Source organism: Tachypleus tridentatus, chromosome 2 (assembly GCF_004210375.1).
Source record: "Tachypleus tridentatus isolate NWPU-2018 chromosome 2, ASM421037v1, whole genome shotgun sequence".
Taxonomy (NCBI): domain Eukaryota; kingdom Metazoa; phylum Arthropoda; class Merostomata; order Xiphosura; family Limulidae; genus Tachypleus; species Tachypleus tridentatus.
In genome coordinates, this window is record NC_134826.1 from 78,972,351 (window position 1) to 78,989,325 (window position 16,975).

General features: G+C 38.7%; 1 protein-coding gene across 5 annotated transcripts in view; it reads left to right on the forward strand.

The window, feature by feature from the left end:
• The window catches only part of LOC143244309 (PRKR-interacting protein 1 homolog), a 62,602-nt gene that overhangs the window by 30,743 nt on the left and 14,884 nt on the right, over window positions 1-16,975 (forward strand). For all 5 annotated transcript variants that reach the window (XM_076488741.1, XM_076488739.1, XM_076488740.1 and 2 more), the window contains exon 4: window positions 4,821-4,906. In XM_076488741.1, coding sequence (XP_076344856.1) covers window positions 4,821-4,906 — 86 coding nt within the window. The remainder of the gene's footprint in view (window positions 1-4,820; window positions 4,907-16,975) is intronic.

Here is a 16,975-nt window from a genome sequence, read left to right on the forward strand (position 1 = left end):
GTGTGGCAACCCGTGAAGGATCCTGGTGGTTGAGGGGTCCAACCCTAACACACCACTTTGGCCTTGAATTCCTGTAGACGGGCGGCCTTTGGGTCAATCGGCTGGTCCACTTGGGCTAGAGTCAACCAAGTACCAGTGTTGGAAGTTCTCAACGGGTGTTGTGGTCATTGTGTCTGATGCTGGTGTTTGGGCATGGTGCTCACGAAATCCTGGCGTTGCTGCAATGTCCTAGCATGACATTGTAGTGCCTCCTCTCGTAGGGCTCCATGGTGGGTGGAGTCAGTGGGTACAGAAATTTTCCTTTTTTCCTATGGATCCTCCTATAAAAAAAATAAAATAAAATAGTGAAAAAACAGTCAAAAGGTAAACGACCACGTCTTGAAGACTGAGCAGCAATCTTCAACATCTGTGACACACGTACCTCATTTTCTTATATTACATTCTCTTTCAGAAAAATCTTTAGGGTAAATGTCCCCCTTTTTTATTCAGAAAGGACTAGAGGGTCTTGCTGGCTCTCCAAAGTCAGTAAAGAAGCTTCAATCTGGAGACATATTGGTTGAAACATCCACTTCCCAACACAGTGAACTCCTCTTGAATTCAAAGGCAATTGGGGATATACCTATTGAGGTTACCCCTCATGCTACCTTGAATTCTTCACGAGGTGTTATTATTGAGAGATATTTGAAGAACTTCCTCGAGTGGAGAGACCAACGAGAATCTCTGCACATCTCCACTCGCAAAGATGGAGTTACACTGCTGACAAATACCCTCATTTTGACATTTACTTCATCACGTGCACCTGCCACCATCAAGGCAGGTTATCTAATTTGCAGGGTACGGCCATACATTCCGAACCCTCTCCGATGTTTCCAATGTCAGATATTCGGCCACTCAAAGACATCATGTCGTGGTTCCCTGACATGTGCTCGTTGTGGTGGCAAGGACCACGATGCCTATGTGTGTGACATGGACCCACATTGCATGAACTGCAATGGTTCTCACTCTTCCTACTTTCGTTCTTGCCCAAAATGGTTGGAGGAAAAAGAGGTGCAGCATTTGAAAACGACTCATAACATTAGTTATCCTGAGGCTCGGAAATTGCTGTCCTCCACTCCATCTTGGACATATGCTGCTGCACTTCGTTCCACAACTACAGTGGGAGTGCAGACAGATCTCTGTGTGCCTCCAAGAGAATCGTTTTCCAAACAAATGAAAAGCCTTTTGACCTCCATGGTTAAAAATGTTGATGAATCGACTTCTACGCCCATCTCTGTGCCTCCCATACATTCCAACAAACCTCAAGATCCACATCTTTTGGTTGCAAATACAGGAATTTCTTCTGATATATCTTTTTCTCCAACCCCACGATGCAAAACAATTATTCATTTGCATCCTCAGTCACTGGAATCCCCTTCCAACCACAAAGACCTGCCCAGGACCCAGGGCAGGAACCATGGAGGTCGACAGGGGTTGCTCTGTAGAGTGTATACTCTCTGATCACAATCTTTCTCTTTTCAATACTGGTTCTTCCACTTATTTTCACGCACCTATTCAGTCCTTTACCACTATTGATCTCTCGGTTTGCTCCCCTTCATTATTTTCCCATTTTTTATGGAGGGTTGACAATAATCCTCTAGGCAGTGATCATTTTCCTATACTATTGAGAGAGACTGGCCGTGGTCGATGCCACCCTTCCTGTGTGCCCCAGTGGAAGCTGGATCAGGCAGACTGGTCCACTTTCACTGCTCTTGCAGAACTTGATCCTGCCATCATGAATCAGCCATCAATAGACAACTGTGTGGCAGCAGTAACTGACTGTATTATACAAGCAGCTGCTCAGTGTATTCCTAAAACCTCGACACATTTTCCATGATATCCTCGTTCGTGGTGGAATCCTGCTTGCCACTTTGGCACGGAAGGCTCAAAAACAGGCTTTGGATACTTTCCGTAGATTTCCCACACTTTCGAACCGCATCACTTTCCAACGGGCCCGTGCACATGCTAGGTGGGTAAGACATTAAAGCCAGAAAGAATCTTGGATTAAGTTCACAACTAGCATATCTTCTACCACCAGTTCCTAGGTCATATGGGAAAGATTCGAAAGGTAGGTGGGCACTACAATTCTGTCCCCCTCTACTTCTTACTCTCTGATGGCCAAGAGGTAGCTGATGTCAGGAGCATCGCCGATACTCTAGGTGAAAGTTTTTGCAGGGTATCTAGCACTTCTGCTTGTTCCTCCACTTTCTTGGCCATCAAGACTCGGGCAGAGCGTTTACTTCTTTCCTTTCGAACTGACTGTCTCTTTGACTATCATTGTCCCTTTACACTGGTGGAACTGAAAATGGTTTTTTAGCAGTCTGATAGTAAATTTGTTGGACCTGATGATGTACACTATGACATGCTGTGCTATCTCTCTCCTGCTTCTCTTGATATTCTTCTAATTGTTTTTAACCAGATCTGGCAGGAGAATGTTATTCCTGATGCGTGGTGCCAGGCTATTATCTTACCTTTCTCTAAACCTGGGAAAGATCCCAAGATTTCTTCAAACTACCATTCAATTGCTTTGATGAGCTGTCTCTGTAAGACCTTAGAGAGGATGGTTAATGCTCATCTTGTTTGGTTCCTCGAATCAAACAACCTCCTCTTGCCCACCCAGTGTGGGTTCTGACGACAGCACTCCACCATTGACACAACATGGAGGTATGGCAATTTGCAAGACCTCCATATATATGGGTTACGTGGCCATTTACCCATGTTTATTAAAATTTTTTGATGGACAGGAGATTCCATTTCGTGTGGGTTCGACACTTTCCCATTCTTTTGTACAGGAACTTGGGGTCCCTCAGGACTGTGTTTTAAGTGTCACACTTTTCAGTATAAAGATAAATTCCAATCACTGAACAACTCTCTCTCACTGTTGCAAATGGGCTCTATGTCGACGACTTTCACATCTCGTGTAAGTTGTCAAACGTTAGATATGTTGAGCGGCAACTATAAACTGCCCTCCATCATGTACTGAAGTGGACTACGGGGAATGGTTTTAATTTTTCTCCCTCTAAAACCGTTTGCATGAACTTTTTCCGCCAATGGGGTATTCACACTGATCCTGAACTCCGTATCGGTGAAGTTTCGCTACCAGTGGTCCCTGAGACCTAGTTCTTGGGGCTTATCTTTGACTGTAAGCTGACCTCTTCATACCACACATAAAGCAGCTATGGGTCAAATGCACAAGAGCACTGAACATTCTCCGTGTCCTCTCTACTGCCATGCTCTATGATATATCTTGCTCTTATTCATTCAAAACTCGACTATGGATCAATGATCTATGGCTCTGCCAGACCCTCAGCTCGACCCCATTCATCATCAAGGACTTCGACTCTGCACTGGGGCTTTCTGCACCTCCCCAGTTCAGAGCTTATACATGGAATCTCACGTGAACCTTCTCTGCACCTTCAACGTTTGTAACTGTCTTTAATATATTCTTCAAAACTTCGCTCCTTACCAAAGCATCCCACCTGGGGATGTGTTTTCCTTCCTCAGTGGGCCTTTTTCAGAACAAACGTTCTGCCATTGCTCCTTTTGGCCTTTGCATCCAGGTGCAATTGGATGAATTGGGTCTGTACTTGGATAACATTGCAGAATCCACTGGTCAGCCCATCCCCCCATGGCTTATTACAGCCCCCAAATGTGACCTTTCTTTAAGTCATCTGAAAAAGGCAGATACTCTCGATTGGAAGTACCGTCTTTTATTTACTGAACAAAAATTAATTTCAGTGTGAAAAGCATATTTGTTGTGAATGTAGTTTAGTTCCCCCAATAGAGTGTAAGCCTTCTGTTGTTGCATCCATAATTTATGCAGACATTTTCTGAATGCATAATGCCCTCACTGGCCCCTTCACCTTCTCAAATGTGGGATTTTAGCTATAAAGGGGAATAAGGGTATGTATGATTTGGAATTTAACATTTTCCTAAATTGAAGATATTTTTCCCACCAATACTGACCTACTATCAAACACTTCCACTGTTCCTGCCCACTAAAAGCTAGTGCTTAGAGACTGGGATTGAGTCAAGTCTCAAAAAAGTGATTACATTATCTGAATGAAATACTTATATACAGTTTAAAAGTAGAGGGTGCATTGACATAACTGGACAGTATCACAATATTAGTTTTGCCAAGGACAGTTGATGAGGATATAAAAAACTGGAGCAAGTAAGAATAAAACAGACCAATGCTTAGATGGGCAATGGAAGAGATCCTGGCAGTTGTGTAATAGCTGTAAGTATGAAAATGAGGTATTATTGGAAATAAGTTTTCTATTTAGCAAAATGTTAACTATCAAAATGTTGAATACTTTATTTTAAATGCATGGTTCTGTATTTATTTAAAGCACTTTTCATGTGTTCTTAATGCAGTGCATGTTTTACACATGGATAACAATACATGAAAATGGAGCCATTCCATTGTTACACATTCTATTTCTTTTAACTAATCTGTTTGATGAAAGCAATGATAGGAAAGAATTTTAAGAATTATTAATTATTTAATTATTCCAACAGATTGATTGCACTATAGTCTCTGGAGTATTATTTTATTAAAAAATGTCAAAAGATTCATGAAATTAAAAATTTTTTTTCAGTTTTTCTCTCTCGGTTAGTATGAGTAAGTTTAAATATGGGAAAAAATTTTCTGAACCTTATTCAATAACTTTAAAGTAGAAATCAGTTAATGTTTAAAGTTAATGTATTGATAGTTATCAATATAATTGAGTATGAACTATTATTTTATCTTTTTTTGTATATTTATTGTGTAAAATTTATAGGAAGTCTTACAAGAAGAGTACCATCAAAAGGTAGAAGAAAATCAAAGAAAGGCAGAAGAAAGAACAGCTATAAAAAGAGCTAAAAGGTCAGAAATATTACAACTGATACTTTAAACCATGTTTAAATTGGTGGAGTCAGTTCATTTCATCTTACATAAATACATATGGTTTCTAACAGTTTAAAGAAGTTGTAACCTTTCTGATAAACTTTTTTATTTATCATTAATAGATGTAAATAAATATAGTGCAGCATAACATTAAACAGACTTGAAAATAATGATACAAAATAACGTTTTTCAGGTGTGTTACTAAACATAATATTAAATTAACTAGAAAATAATCCAAAAATGGAAGTATCAAAAAGTATAATAACAAACATGAAAAAAGAAAATTTTGACTTCAGAATACGCTACCACTACTTACCTATCCACAGAATAAACAGCTAGTACTTGGCATTACTTCTGTAAGCCTTAGCACATGCATAAAGCCTGTTTTCTAGCTGTCTCAATTTCTTCTTCAGTAGCTGCTCAGTTAACTTTATTTATTTGTTTGTGGTATGCCTTACTTTGATTCCCCCTATCTTAAATTCCTTTAAGACAAAGTTTCTTTGTAGGTTAGTGCTAATGCTTCATTTGTTTCATCTCAGTCCTGGGGGCTTTTTGAGGATGCACTTGCTTAAGTCTGCATTTCCACAACTGTGCGTGGTTGGATATTTCTAATCCCATCTTGGAAGATATCATCTGCTGTGACCATCTTTCTCATTTAGGAATTATTTCATTAGAATAAGTTGGCCAGGCTTTATAATTTGCTTTCCATATTTCATTCACTTGAAGGTTTTTGTCAACTGATTTGCTGAGTGGGATCAACCTTTTTGAGTTTTTTATTTGTAAAAAACTATGGACTTTGTATTTGGATATCACAAACATCTGATTTGAATCAATGCTACATACAACATGCCACAACACACAAATATCAACATCTATTTCTTTTTTAATATTTACCCTTAACTTAAGAAATTAACTGATGGATCATACTAAAATTTGAATTATACAATTTCATACCAAACTTATTGATGTACATTCAAAATTTTAATGAACTGTTATTTTATGAATGCAAATCAACAAATATGATATGACATGTTCTTTGACCAGTGACCCTTATGATAGGTTTCATGCTATGCCAGAGATTTTGCTTCTGCTGGGGACTTTCACCACTCAAGTGATCCCTTCTTCCATTTGCATATATTCAGTGAAATATATCTAGTGGTACATTGCTTTTTTTTTAAATACCTTTCTCTCCCTCTCTTCACTTGTTTCATTTGATCATTCCCAGAGGACCTTGGATAGCCATTTTTCCTCCTTACCTGTACTTATGTTGTTTACAGATGCTTGTCTAACCAGGTGGGGTAAAATTATGGACACTTTTACTATTTCCAGTGTTGATGAGTGTTCAGAGAAGTGGTCTTTCCAGATTACTATTGTCAAGTTTCTGGCTGTTCAGTAGACCCATCAACTTTTTGCCATGTCTGTTTAGACATTTTGTTGTGCTCTATTTATACAACTTCCTTATCATTTTTTACACCATGATAGTAAAGCACTTTTTCTCAAGGCATCTGTTTTTTCACTCTCTATCTTCTGGTTGTTGGTCTGCAAACAACCAAAATGCTCAAGTTGTTGTTATAGATTTATATTTAGCTGTTTTACTAGATATAGGCAAATTAGTTGGTAAAACAAGGTTGATTGATTGATTGATTGATTTAGTGTTTTATGGCACAAAGCAGCGAGGCTATCTGCGCCAGACATTCGGTAAAAATGTAAAAAAAAATAAATAAATAAATAAGTAAATAAATGTAGTAATAGACTTAAATGGAACTGAAGGTAAAACAAAAAAGTATAAAACCAATGTTGACACCTAGTCTACAATGTTAAGATAAAAGGTAGAGTATAAGACGTTGTAAGGTATTTACTCTAGCAAAAAGGTAATGATCATAACCCGCCAGGAAGATTAACAGGTAAGTTCAAGAACCACCGTCAATCACCTGAAGTTGGCCTTTCCAGTCCTGGTTCTGGGTTATGTGTCATAGCAGCTATTATCAAAATGTAAAAGAAAGTAAAAGTTTTAAAAGACACTCCGCAAAATCGTAATAATGAGTAGCCAAATGTCCAGTAAAAGGATAAAGTTAAGTAAATGGAGTAAAATTTGTAGAAGTAATTGAAGATAAAAGCAAAACGGCAATCAAGACAGAAAATGGCGTAAAAACCAATGTTGACATCCAGTCAACAAAGTTGTAAAGAACTACCTGTAGCAGAATGGTAATGATCGTAACCCGCCAGGAAGACTAACAGGTAAGTATAAAACCACCGCCAGTCACCTGAAGTTGGTCTTTCCAGTCCTGGTTCCGGTTATGAGTCAATATGGCCAGTACTAAAAAAGTTAATTAGTAAAAGTGTGAAATGATATGCAGTAAAAGTATAATAACAACTTGCCAGGATGACTAACGAGTAGTTCAAACGGATAGTTCAAACAGGAGCGTTAGTCACCTGAAGTTGGCCTTTCCAGTCCTGGTGTCGAAGTTATTTAATGTTCTGGCCATTGTCCAATGTCAAATTGAATGACAGAGATTAAAACTGTAAAAAGGAACCACAATTAAAAGGTGTAATGAATAAACATGCAACACTTAAATGAGATTAAAAGGTTAATGGCCATTAAAAAATTAAAAACATTATCAAGGTGGACAGAGTCACCATCACCAATAACTCTGTCCAATGTTACAGATTGACCCTGGGAAAAATATGTTTAAAATATTGCCGTCGTTGAGAATTGTAACGATGGCAAGAAAGTAAAACGTGGCTGATAGTGATTTGAGTGTTACACAAATTACACATTGGTGCATCAGTTCCAGATAAAAGAAAATGATGAGTTAAAAAACTGTGACCAATGCGTAGCCTAGTGAGAACAACTTCCTCCTTCCGAACTTTACGGAAGCTAGATGGCCAAAGTTTGGTTTGGGTTTGATTTGAAAAAGTTTGTTGTCACGTTGCTCACTCCAAGTGGACTGCCAGCTGGCACGGAGCCGACCCTTGAAGATAACACCATAGTCCATGTACGGAATAGGCATAGGAGTGATGGTGCTGAAGCAGACATATTTAGCTGCCATGTCTGCAAGCTCGCTCCCCGAATACCAACATGGCCTGGTATCCAGAAAACTGGATTGAAGTAGCTGCTAATGAGAAACGGGCCAGTCGGTTACGAATATCAGCGAGAATAGGATGTGAGCCAACGTAGCGATTCCAAGGCAAGTATAGAACTAAGCGAATCAGTATAAATAGTGCAGTTGGAGTACTGCTCAGCTGCAATATGATCCAGGGCAAGAGATATGGTATACAGTTCAGCAGTGAACACAGAAACTGTAGAAGGGATTCTGCGTGCAACTACTGACCCATAGCAAACCATAGCAGAGCCCACTGAATTACCTGATTTGGAACCATCTGTATAAATAGGAACTGAATGATTGTTTGAAAGATATTCATTGAATAAAAGACGGTACTTCCAATCTGGAGTATCTGCCTTTTAGGTGACTGAAAGAAAGGTCACATTTGGGGGCTGTAATAAGCCATGGTGGGATGGGCGACCTGTGGAACATGCAATGTTATCCAAGGACAGACCCAATTCATCCAATTGCTTCCGGATGCTAAGGCCAAACGGAGAAATGACAGATCGTCTGTTCTGAAAAGTACTGCCCACCGAGGAAGGAAAACACATTTCCAGGTGGGATGCTTTGGTAAGGAATGAAGTTTCAAGTATATTGTAAAGATAGTTGCAAACGGCGAAGGTGTAGAGAAGGTTCATGAGATTCAATGCATATACTTTGAACTGAAGAGGTACGGAAAGCCCCAGTGCAGAGTCGAAGTCCTTGGTAATGAACGGGTCCAGCATCTTTAAGGTCGGGGTCTGGCAGAGCCATAGACCATTGATCCATAATCGAAGTTTCGATCTAATAAGAGCACGATATACCTTTAACATTGAACAGCGATCTGCCCCCAACTGGTAGAAGAGAGAACACGGAGGATGTTCAGTGCTCTTGTGCATTTGACACCTAAGCTGCTTTAAGTGTGGTATAAAGGTCAGTTTACGATCAAAGATAAGCCCCAAGAACTTGGTCTCCGGACAACTGGCAGCAAAACTCCACTGATATGAAGTTCAGGATTAGGGTGAATACCCGCCGACGGCAAAAGTGCATGCATACAGTTTTGGAGAGAGAGAAATTAAAGCTGTTCGCCATAGTCCACTTCCATTACACAATTGAGGGCGGTTTGTAGTTGCCGCCAATATATCTCATGTTTGACGACTGACATGAGATGTGAAAGTCATCGACATACAGCCCATTCACAACAGTGAGAGGGAGTTGTTCAGTGATGGCATTTATCTTTATACTGAAGAGTGTAACACTCAATACACAGCCTTGAGGGACTCCAAGTTCCTGTACAAAAGAACGGGAAAGTGTCGAACCCATACGAACCTGGAATTTCCTGTCCATTAAAAAATTTTTAATAAACATGGGTAGATGGCCACGTAACCCATATGTATGGAGGTCTCGCAAAACGCCATACCTCCATGTTGTGTCATAAGCCTTCTCTATGTCAAAGAATATTGATACAAGATGTTGGTGGTTGAGAAAGGCTTCTCTGATAGATGTTTCAAGACGAATTAGGTAGTCTGTGGTGGAGTGCTGTCGACGGAACCCACGCTGGGTGGGCGAGAGGAGGTTGTTTGATTCAAGGAACCAAACAAGACGAGCATTAACCATCCTTTCTAATGTCTTACAGAGACAGCTCGTCAAAGCAATTGGACGGTAGTTTGAAGGAATCTTGGGATCTTTCCCTGGCTTAGAGAAAGGTAAAATAATAGCCTGGCCAAGCATCAGGAAAAACATTCTTCTGCCAGATCCGTTGAAAACAATCAGAAGGACATTAAGAGAAGCAGGAGATAAATGGTGCAGCATGTCATAATGAATATCATCAAGTCCAACAGACGTACTGGCAGACCGTTGAAGGGCCATTTTTAGTTCCACCAGGGTAAAAGGACGATTATAGTCAAAGAAACAGTTAGTTCGAAAGGAAAGAGGTGATCGCTCCGCCCGAGTCTTGATGGCCAGGAAGGTGGAGGAACAAGCAGAAGTGCTAGATACCCGCAAAAGCTTTCACCTAGAGTGTTAGCGATGTTCAACATCAGTCACCTCCTGACCATCAGAGAGTAAGATCGAGAGGGGATAGAATTGTAGTGTCCATTAACCTTTCAATCCTGTCCCATATGATCTTGGAACTGGTGGTAGAAGATATACTGGTTGTGAACTTAATCCAAGATTCCTTCTGGCTGTGACGTCTTACCCACCTAGCATGTGCATGGGCCCGTTGGAAAGCAACCCGGTTTGAAAGTGTGGGATATCTACGAAAGTATCCCAGGCCCACTTTTGAGCCTTCCATGCTAAGTGGCAAGCAGGATTCCACCACGGACGAGGATATCGTGGAAAACGTGTCGAGGTTTTAGGAATACACTGAGCAGCTGCATGTGTAATACAGTCAGTTACCGCTGCTACACAGTCGTCTATTGATGGCTGATTTACGATGGCAGGATCAAGTTCTGTGAGAGCAGTGAAAGTGGACCAGTCTGTCTGATCCAGCTTCCACCGGGCACGCTGGTAGGGTGGCATCGACCACGCCAGTCTCTCTTATAAGGATTGGAAAATGATCACTGCCTAGTGGATTACTGTCAACCCTCCATGAAAAATGGGAGAATAATGAAGGGGAGCAAACTGAGAGATCAATAGTGGTAAAGGACTGACTAGGTGCATGAAAGTAAGTGGAAGAACCAGTATTGAAAAGAGAAAGATTGTGATCAGAGAGCATCTGCTCTACAGATCGGCCCCTCCCATCAATAATAGCACTTCCCCAGAGGGGATGATGTCCATTAAAATCCCTAGGATTAGAAACGGAGATGGCAATTGTTCAACGAGAGCATCCAGATCTGATTGATCATATGTCTTTCCAGGGGACAGGTACAGAGAACAAACAGTGATGGTATGACCCAAGGAAACACGGATGGCTACAGCCTCCAAGGGTGTGTTGAGTGACAAAGACAGGGTGGGCACGTGTTGATCAACCAACAGTGCCACCCCTCCATGTACTCGACCATCACACAACCTGTCATTTCTGTACAGAGAAAACTGCCAAATGGAGACAGTATCAGCAGTTTTGAGAAATGTTTCTTGTAAAGAAAGACAAACAGGATGGTAGGAAGCAATCAGCGCTTTTGATATCATCCAGATTAGAACGTAAACCTCGACAGTTCCATTGTATCAAGGTGGCCATTTTAAGAACGGGTGGGTGAAGTGGCTGGAGAACCCTTCGGTTTACGACCACGCTTTTTTTTCTTTACTGTCTTTAGTTGGAGGAGGTCTATCAACCTCCATGGATCCTGCTCTGTGTCGGTGGGCAGGTTTTGTTATTGGAAGGGGAATCTAGTGACTGAGGACGCGAACGAATAATTGTGTTGTCTCTTGTGGTGGGAGAAAAGATGTATCAGAAGAAATGCCTGTATTTGAAACTGAAGGACGGGATCTTGAGGTGTGTTGGAAGGTATGGGAGGGACAGAGATAGGTGTGGTAGTTGATTCATCAACCTTTTAACCACGGAGGTCAAAAGTTTTTCATTTGTTTTGAAAACGATTCTTTTGGAGGCACAGAGAGATCTGTCTGCACCCCCACTGTAGTTGTGGAATGAAGTGCAGCAGCATATGTCCGAGATGGAGTTGTGGACAGCAATTTCCGAGCCTCAGGATAACTAATGTTATGTGTCGTTTTCAAACGCTGCACCTCTTTTCCTCCAACCATTTTGGGCAAGAATGAAAGTATGAGGGTGAGAACCATTGCAGTTTACGCAATGTGGGTTCATGTCACAGTCATAGGCATCGTGGTCCTTGCCTCCACAACGAGCACATGTCAGGGAACCCCGACAAGATGTCTTTGAGTGGCCGAATCTCTGACATTGGAAACATCAAGAGGGTTTGGTATGTATGGCGAACCCTGCAATGAGATAACCTGCCTTGATGGTGGCAGGTGCACGTGGTGAAGTAAATGTTAAAACGAGGGTATTTGTTGGCAGTGTAATTCCATCTTTGCGAGTGGAGATGCGCCTCACTGCAGAAACTCCTTGAGTGGAGAGACCAGCGAGAATCTCTGACTCGGGAACGTTCTTCAAATTCCTTTCAACAATAACTCCTCGTGAAGAATTCAAGGCAGCATGGGGTGTAACCTCAATAGGTATATCCCCAATTGCCTTTGATTTCAACAGGAGTTCACTGTGTTGGGATGTGGATGTTTCAACTAATATGTCACCAGATCGAAGTTTCTTTACTGATTTTGAGAGCCAGCAAGTCCCTCTAGTCCCTTTTGAATAAAAAAGGGGACATTTGCCCTAAAGGTTTTTCCGAAGAGAATGTAATATAAGAAAATGAGGTAATGTGTTACTGATGTTGAAGATTGCTGTTCTGAGTATTCAAGACGTGGTCGCTACCCATTGACTGTTTTTTTACAATTTTATTTAAATTTTTTGAGGATCCATAGGAAAAGAAAAAATTTCGGTACCCACTGACCCCACCCACCATGGAGCCCTACAAGGGGACGCACTACAAAGTCACGCAAGGACAATGCAGCAACGCCAGGGTTTCGTGAGCACTATACCCAAACACCAGCATCAGGCACAATGTCCACAACACCCGTTGAGAATTTCCAACACTGGTACTTGTTTGACTCTAGCCCAAGTGGACCAGCCGATTGACCCAAGGGGGGCCACCCAAAGGCCGCCCGTCTGCAGGAATTGAGGCCAAAGTGGTGTGTTAGGGTTGGACCCCTCAACCACCAGGATCTTCTCCTCCCCTTCACGGGTCGCCACGCACGGCAAACACGTGGGTGGATGTTTAGATCCCAGAGAAGGTAACCAGATAGAACAGAACTTTCCCTGGGAGGTCCCCTCACCACGTACAGGAATCCACACCGAGGGGTGTAAAACAAGGATGGATTAATGCTTGCACACTGTTATGCAGTTAGTTATTTCTAGTAACAAATAAATGTACACCTAATTATTATTAGCTCGTAAATGCAATATTTAAACTTTTACTTTGTGTAAAAGGTATATTTTACTTCCTGGAAAGCTTTTTTGTGAACATATGTAATCCCTGTTAAATTATCACAAACAAAATGTACTTAACTCTTTCCAAGCTGGAAAGGAGGTATCATTGATGTTCCTCTTCTCACAGTGGAAATACTTAACCAAATACCACATAATTTGGCACAGTCTTTCTAAGTAGTGCCTAGTTTCTGTTTAAATGTTGTATTTATTTACTTTTTAGGATGTGGAATTTTCAAAATGGGATGGTTTTGATAAGATATTGTAAATATTTCCCCTTTTTTAATTTTAATATTATTATTATTGTTCAACAAAATTCCCTTTTATGGTTATGTATAATATATTTATTTATGTTTATTTACATACTTTTTTCATATTTATTTTGTCACTTGAAGGAGTTTCCATGAATAATTTGTCAGCATGTACTATAATTGTTAAACACAGTTAAACTTTACTGATGACTTCCCTTAGCTCTCAAACAGCTACAACTTAACATGTAGACATTTTCAAGAATAAAAAGAATGTCATATGAACCTATAAAAAATCCTTAAGTGTTGTCAATTTTGCATTATAACCCTTTGTTCACCCCAACTAGAGTTCCAGGTAGAAATTATGTTGGTAAACCAAATTTACCCATTTCAGTTTCATGCCCCCAAGTGATAGTATTCTTCCAAGATGGTGACTTATGAAATCATAATGAATTTTTCATCAGGTTGAATAAAGTTGGATAATTTAAGGGTTAACAAATAAGAACCAGTTACAGTTTATATATTTATATGTATGGTGTCTACAAAATCAAAGATTCCAGTTTATCAAATAACATAATTTTTTCATTAAAAGTGTGGTAGATGCACAGAAGTACTGAGTGCAACGTAGGTGCTTATAATTTGTGTGTAATTTGTGTATATATAAATATCATATAAATATTTATGTGGACTTTATGAGTATAGTTAAGTAAACAAAAAAAATTCTTTTGTCAAGCATTTAAAACATTCACTACCAAAACATCAAGGCTATCCAGTTTTGTTTTTCCTTTACAAAATTTTAAAATTAGGCCTAATGAAAAATAATTTGCTTTTACATGTATAATTTATGTTTTATAATAAATGGTCTGTATTGAGACATTCTACTTCACCTAAAACTTAAGAAGGTTGACAAGGCCTATCAGACTTCTAAAGTTAAAAGTTAACGTTCTTATTTTGTGAAAAATAAATGTTAAAATACTGTTGAAAGTAACATTGTAATATATCTAACATCATCTTAAACGTTTTTATTTATCTAATTTTATATTAATTCTTTCAACAGACAGGACAAGGGGCACATAATATCATGATATTTTAGTTATTTTAAAAGTGTAATTATTCAACTTTGTTACTGTTAGGTCAATAAAATTGACATCACAAATGTAGCTTATAATTCAGATTTTAATATTATATGTTTTAGTTTCTCAATTAAAAAAATGCTAAATACATTTTTTCTGTGTGACATGTGGCATATCTTCTTTTCATGTTGCTTAGTTTGTTTTATTACACTTACACTACAATGTTTATAGTGGTTAATGAACTGGAAACTCAAATTTAGCCATTTTCAAATAGAATGTGAAATAAGAGCCTTCCATCTTTTTCATTTGCTGATATATCTATATTCTGGAAACCTACAATGGTAGTACCACCTACTATTCCATGCTTTGAAATATCTCATCTACTCACACCTTCTTGTTTTAAGTACATGTTTATAACCAGTAGAAAGAGCATCTGACACTTGTTTATAATTTGTTTGAAGGGGAACTTGTAACTGACTTTGATAACATGAGTCTGTGGAGTAAGTTGTTTCTCTAAAGAGAAATTTTTACCACCTATGGCTGAGCTAGAAAGCCAAATAAATTTGAATTTTTTTATTTCTAAACTGCATCTCTGAAGTCTACAAAAACTAATCCCCCCTCCACTTGAGAGCTTATAGCAAGGCTTAGCAAGTACAATGCATGAATACGAATCAACTTTTTATTATCATATGTACAAGAAATACTTTTTTATATGTTTTTATTTATTGTGTTATGTTGTAATAAAAGTAATTAAAATTTAAGCATTTATGAGTAAATAATAATAATATTCATAAGTACTTACACACTTTGTATATCAATAGTGCTAAATTTTGACTACCCAAGAGAAAACCTAACATCCAGATACTTATGAATTTTATTGGATCAGTCACAACTTTGTATGGAAACATGTTATAAATATTTTCGTGTACTTTTATTACTCTAGATAAATCTTCTTGTAACCACTGGACTATAATATAAACAAACAGATAAATTCCCTTTAACTGTGTTTTTGAAGTCAGGATTACAATAAATTCTGTAGGAAGGTCCTTGTAATTTCATAACAAACTTATTTGCTACCAGTGGTGTCATATAGTGATGATACATAAACAGTCCAATGGCAAGAGCACTAATTCATTGTTTTATGATTGTAAGGTGTCTATTCTAGCCAATAACAATAAAATGAACATAAGAAATAAATGTGAAACAGTTAGGAGTTGAAATTGTCAGGAGAAATGCCTTAGAATTTTGTGATCAATACTAAAGAGAAAAGAACAGCATTGCCTACTTTATTTTACAGTTTTCGACCTTATAAAATTTTATTGTGTTTGTGAGGTCTGTCAAAGTGGCTGACCCCATATGGAATTAAGATAGACAAATAATAGATAAAATACAGTTTCCTATTTAAAAAAAATCATATTTATTTATGAGGTTTCAGAGCTTTTGCAAATTAAATTTAAGAATTTTCAGATGTAGAAAAGTATTTTTGATCTTAGCATAAAAATTACTTTGTTTTTGCAGTTGTCATGGACAAATTGTTTAGTAAAAGAACTTGTAATGTTTACTAAAATTTTAAAACTGTGGTGATACATGCAAAATATGTTTAAAGTTATAGTATGGAATTCTTATGGTCACTTTGAGGTTATATAGTTGGTGTAATCCACCAAACCAGTAGTGAAAGAGTTAAGTGAGGGTTGGATAATTAAAAATATACACCCTTGTGCAAATTAATTGAAACAAGTTGTCATTTTACAATATTTTCAGTATGGTGGCTGGTGTAGGCTCGCTGGACCCGCTGATTTCCTTTAGTAGTCATTTTTTCACACAGACGACGTCATTAGCTGTGTTTTGCATTATGGTCGATCTATTTTTGGGATATATGACAAAATTTTGAGTAATATTACGTCATTCGAAATTGCGTTAGAAGGGCAAGGAGACCAGTAAAAAAAACAACTTCTTACCAACTCGATGAAGAAAAAATGGTATCAATGGAGTCTGAAATACAAGAACTGGACACAAGAACAATAGAGGAAGGTGTTATTCAGTGACGAGACTCACTTCTTTGAAAAGGGTCAAAGAAGTCTACATGTTTGCAGATCTCCAGATGAGAAACTTCAAGAATCTCACAACAGTCAGTTCGTGAAACATCCCTTGAAGAAGATGTTTTGGGGCTTTTTCAGCTACTATGGTGTCGGAGGCTTACATATCATAGAAGGTATGATGCGAGGATCACAGTACATCAAATTTTTGCAGAGAAGAGTTGTTCTAGAATTGAAAAAGAGATTTTCAGATGGATTTGGCATTTTTCAGCAAGATCTGGCTCTGTGCCACACATCGAAACTTGTGAAGAATTTTATGACTACAATGCGGATACAGGGCTCACCCTGGACTAAATTCTTCTGTTGCCAGGCTATTAGCCAAATGATTTTTTTGGTAGCCAATTTTAGCCAGTGTTTTGGCCAGATAGGTTTGATCCATATACAACCCTCCAGCCAATCACATACGATAAGACAGTCAAAGAATAAATGACAACTAAGTTCTTATCATACATTTCATTTCCATGAATTTATCATTTATCAAATTTATTATAAAACAACAGTTACAAAGTTCAATGTTTTTCACACACAAATCATTACAATAATGACATGGGAAGA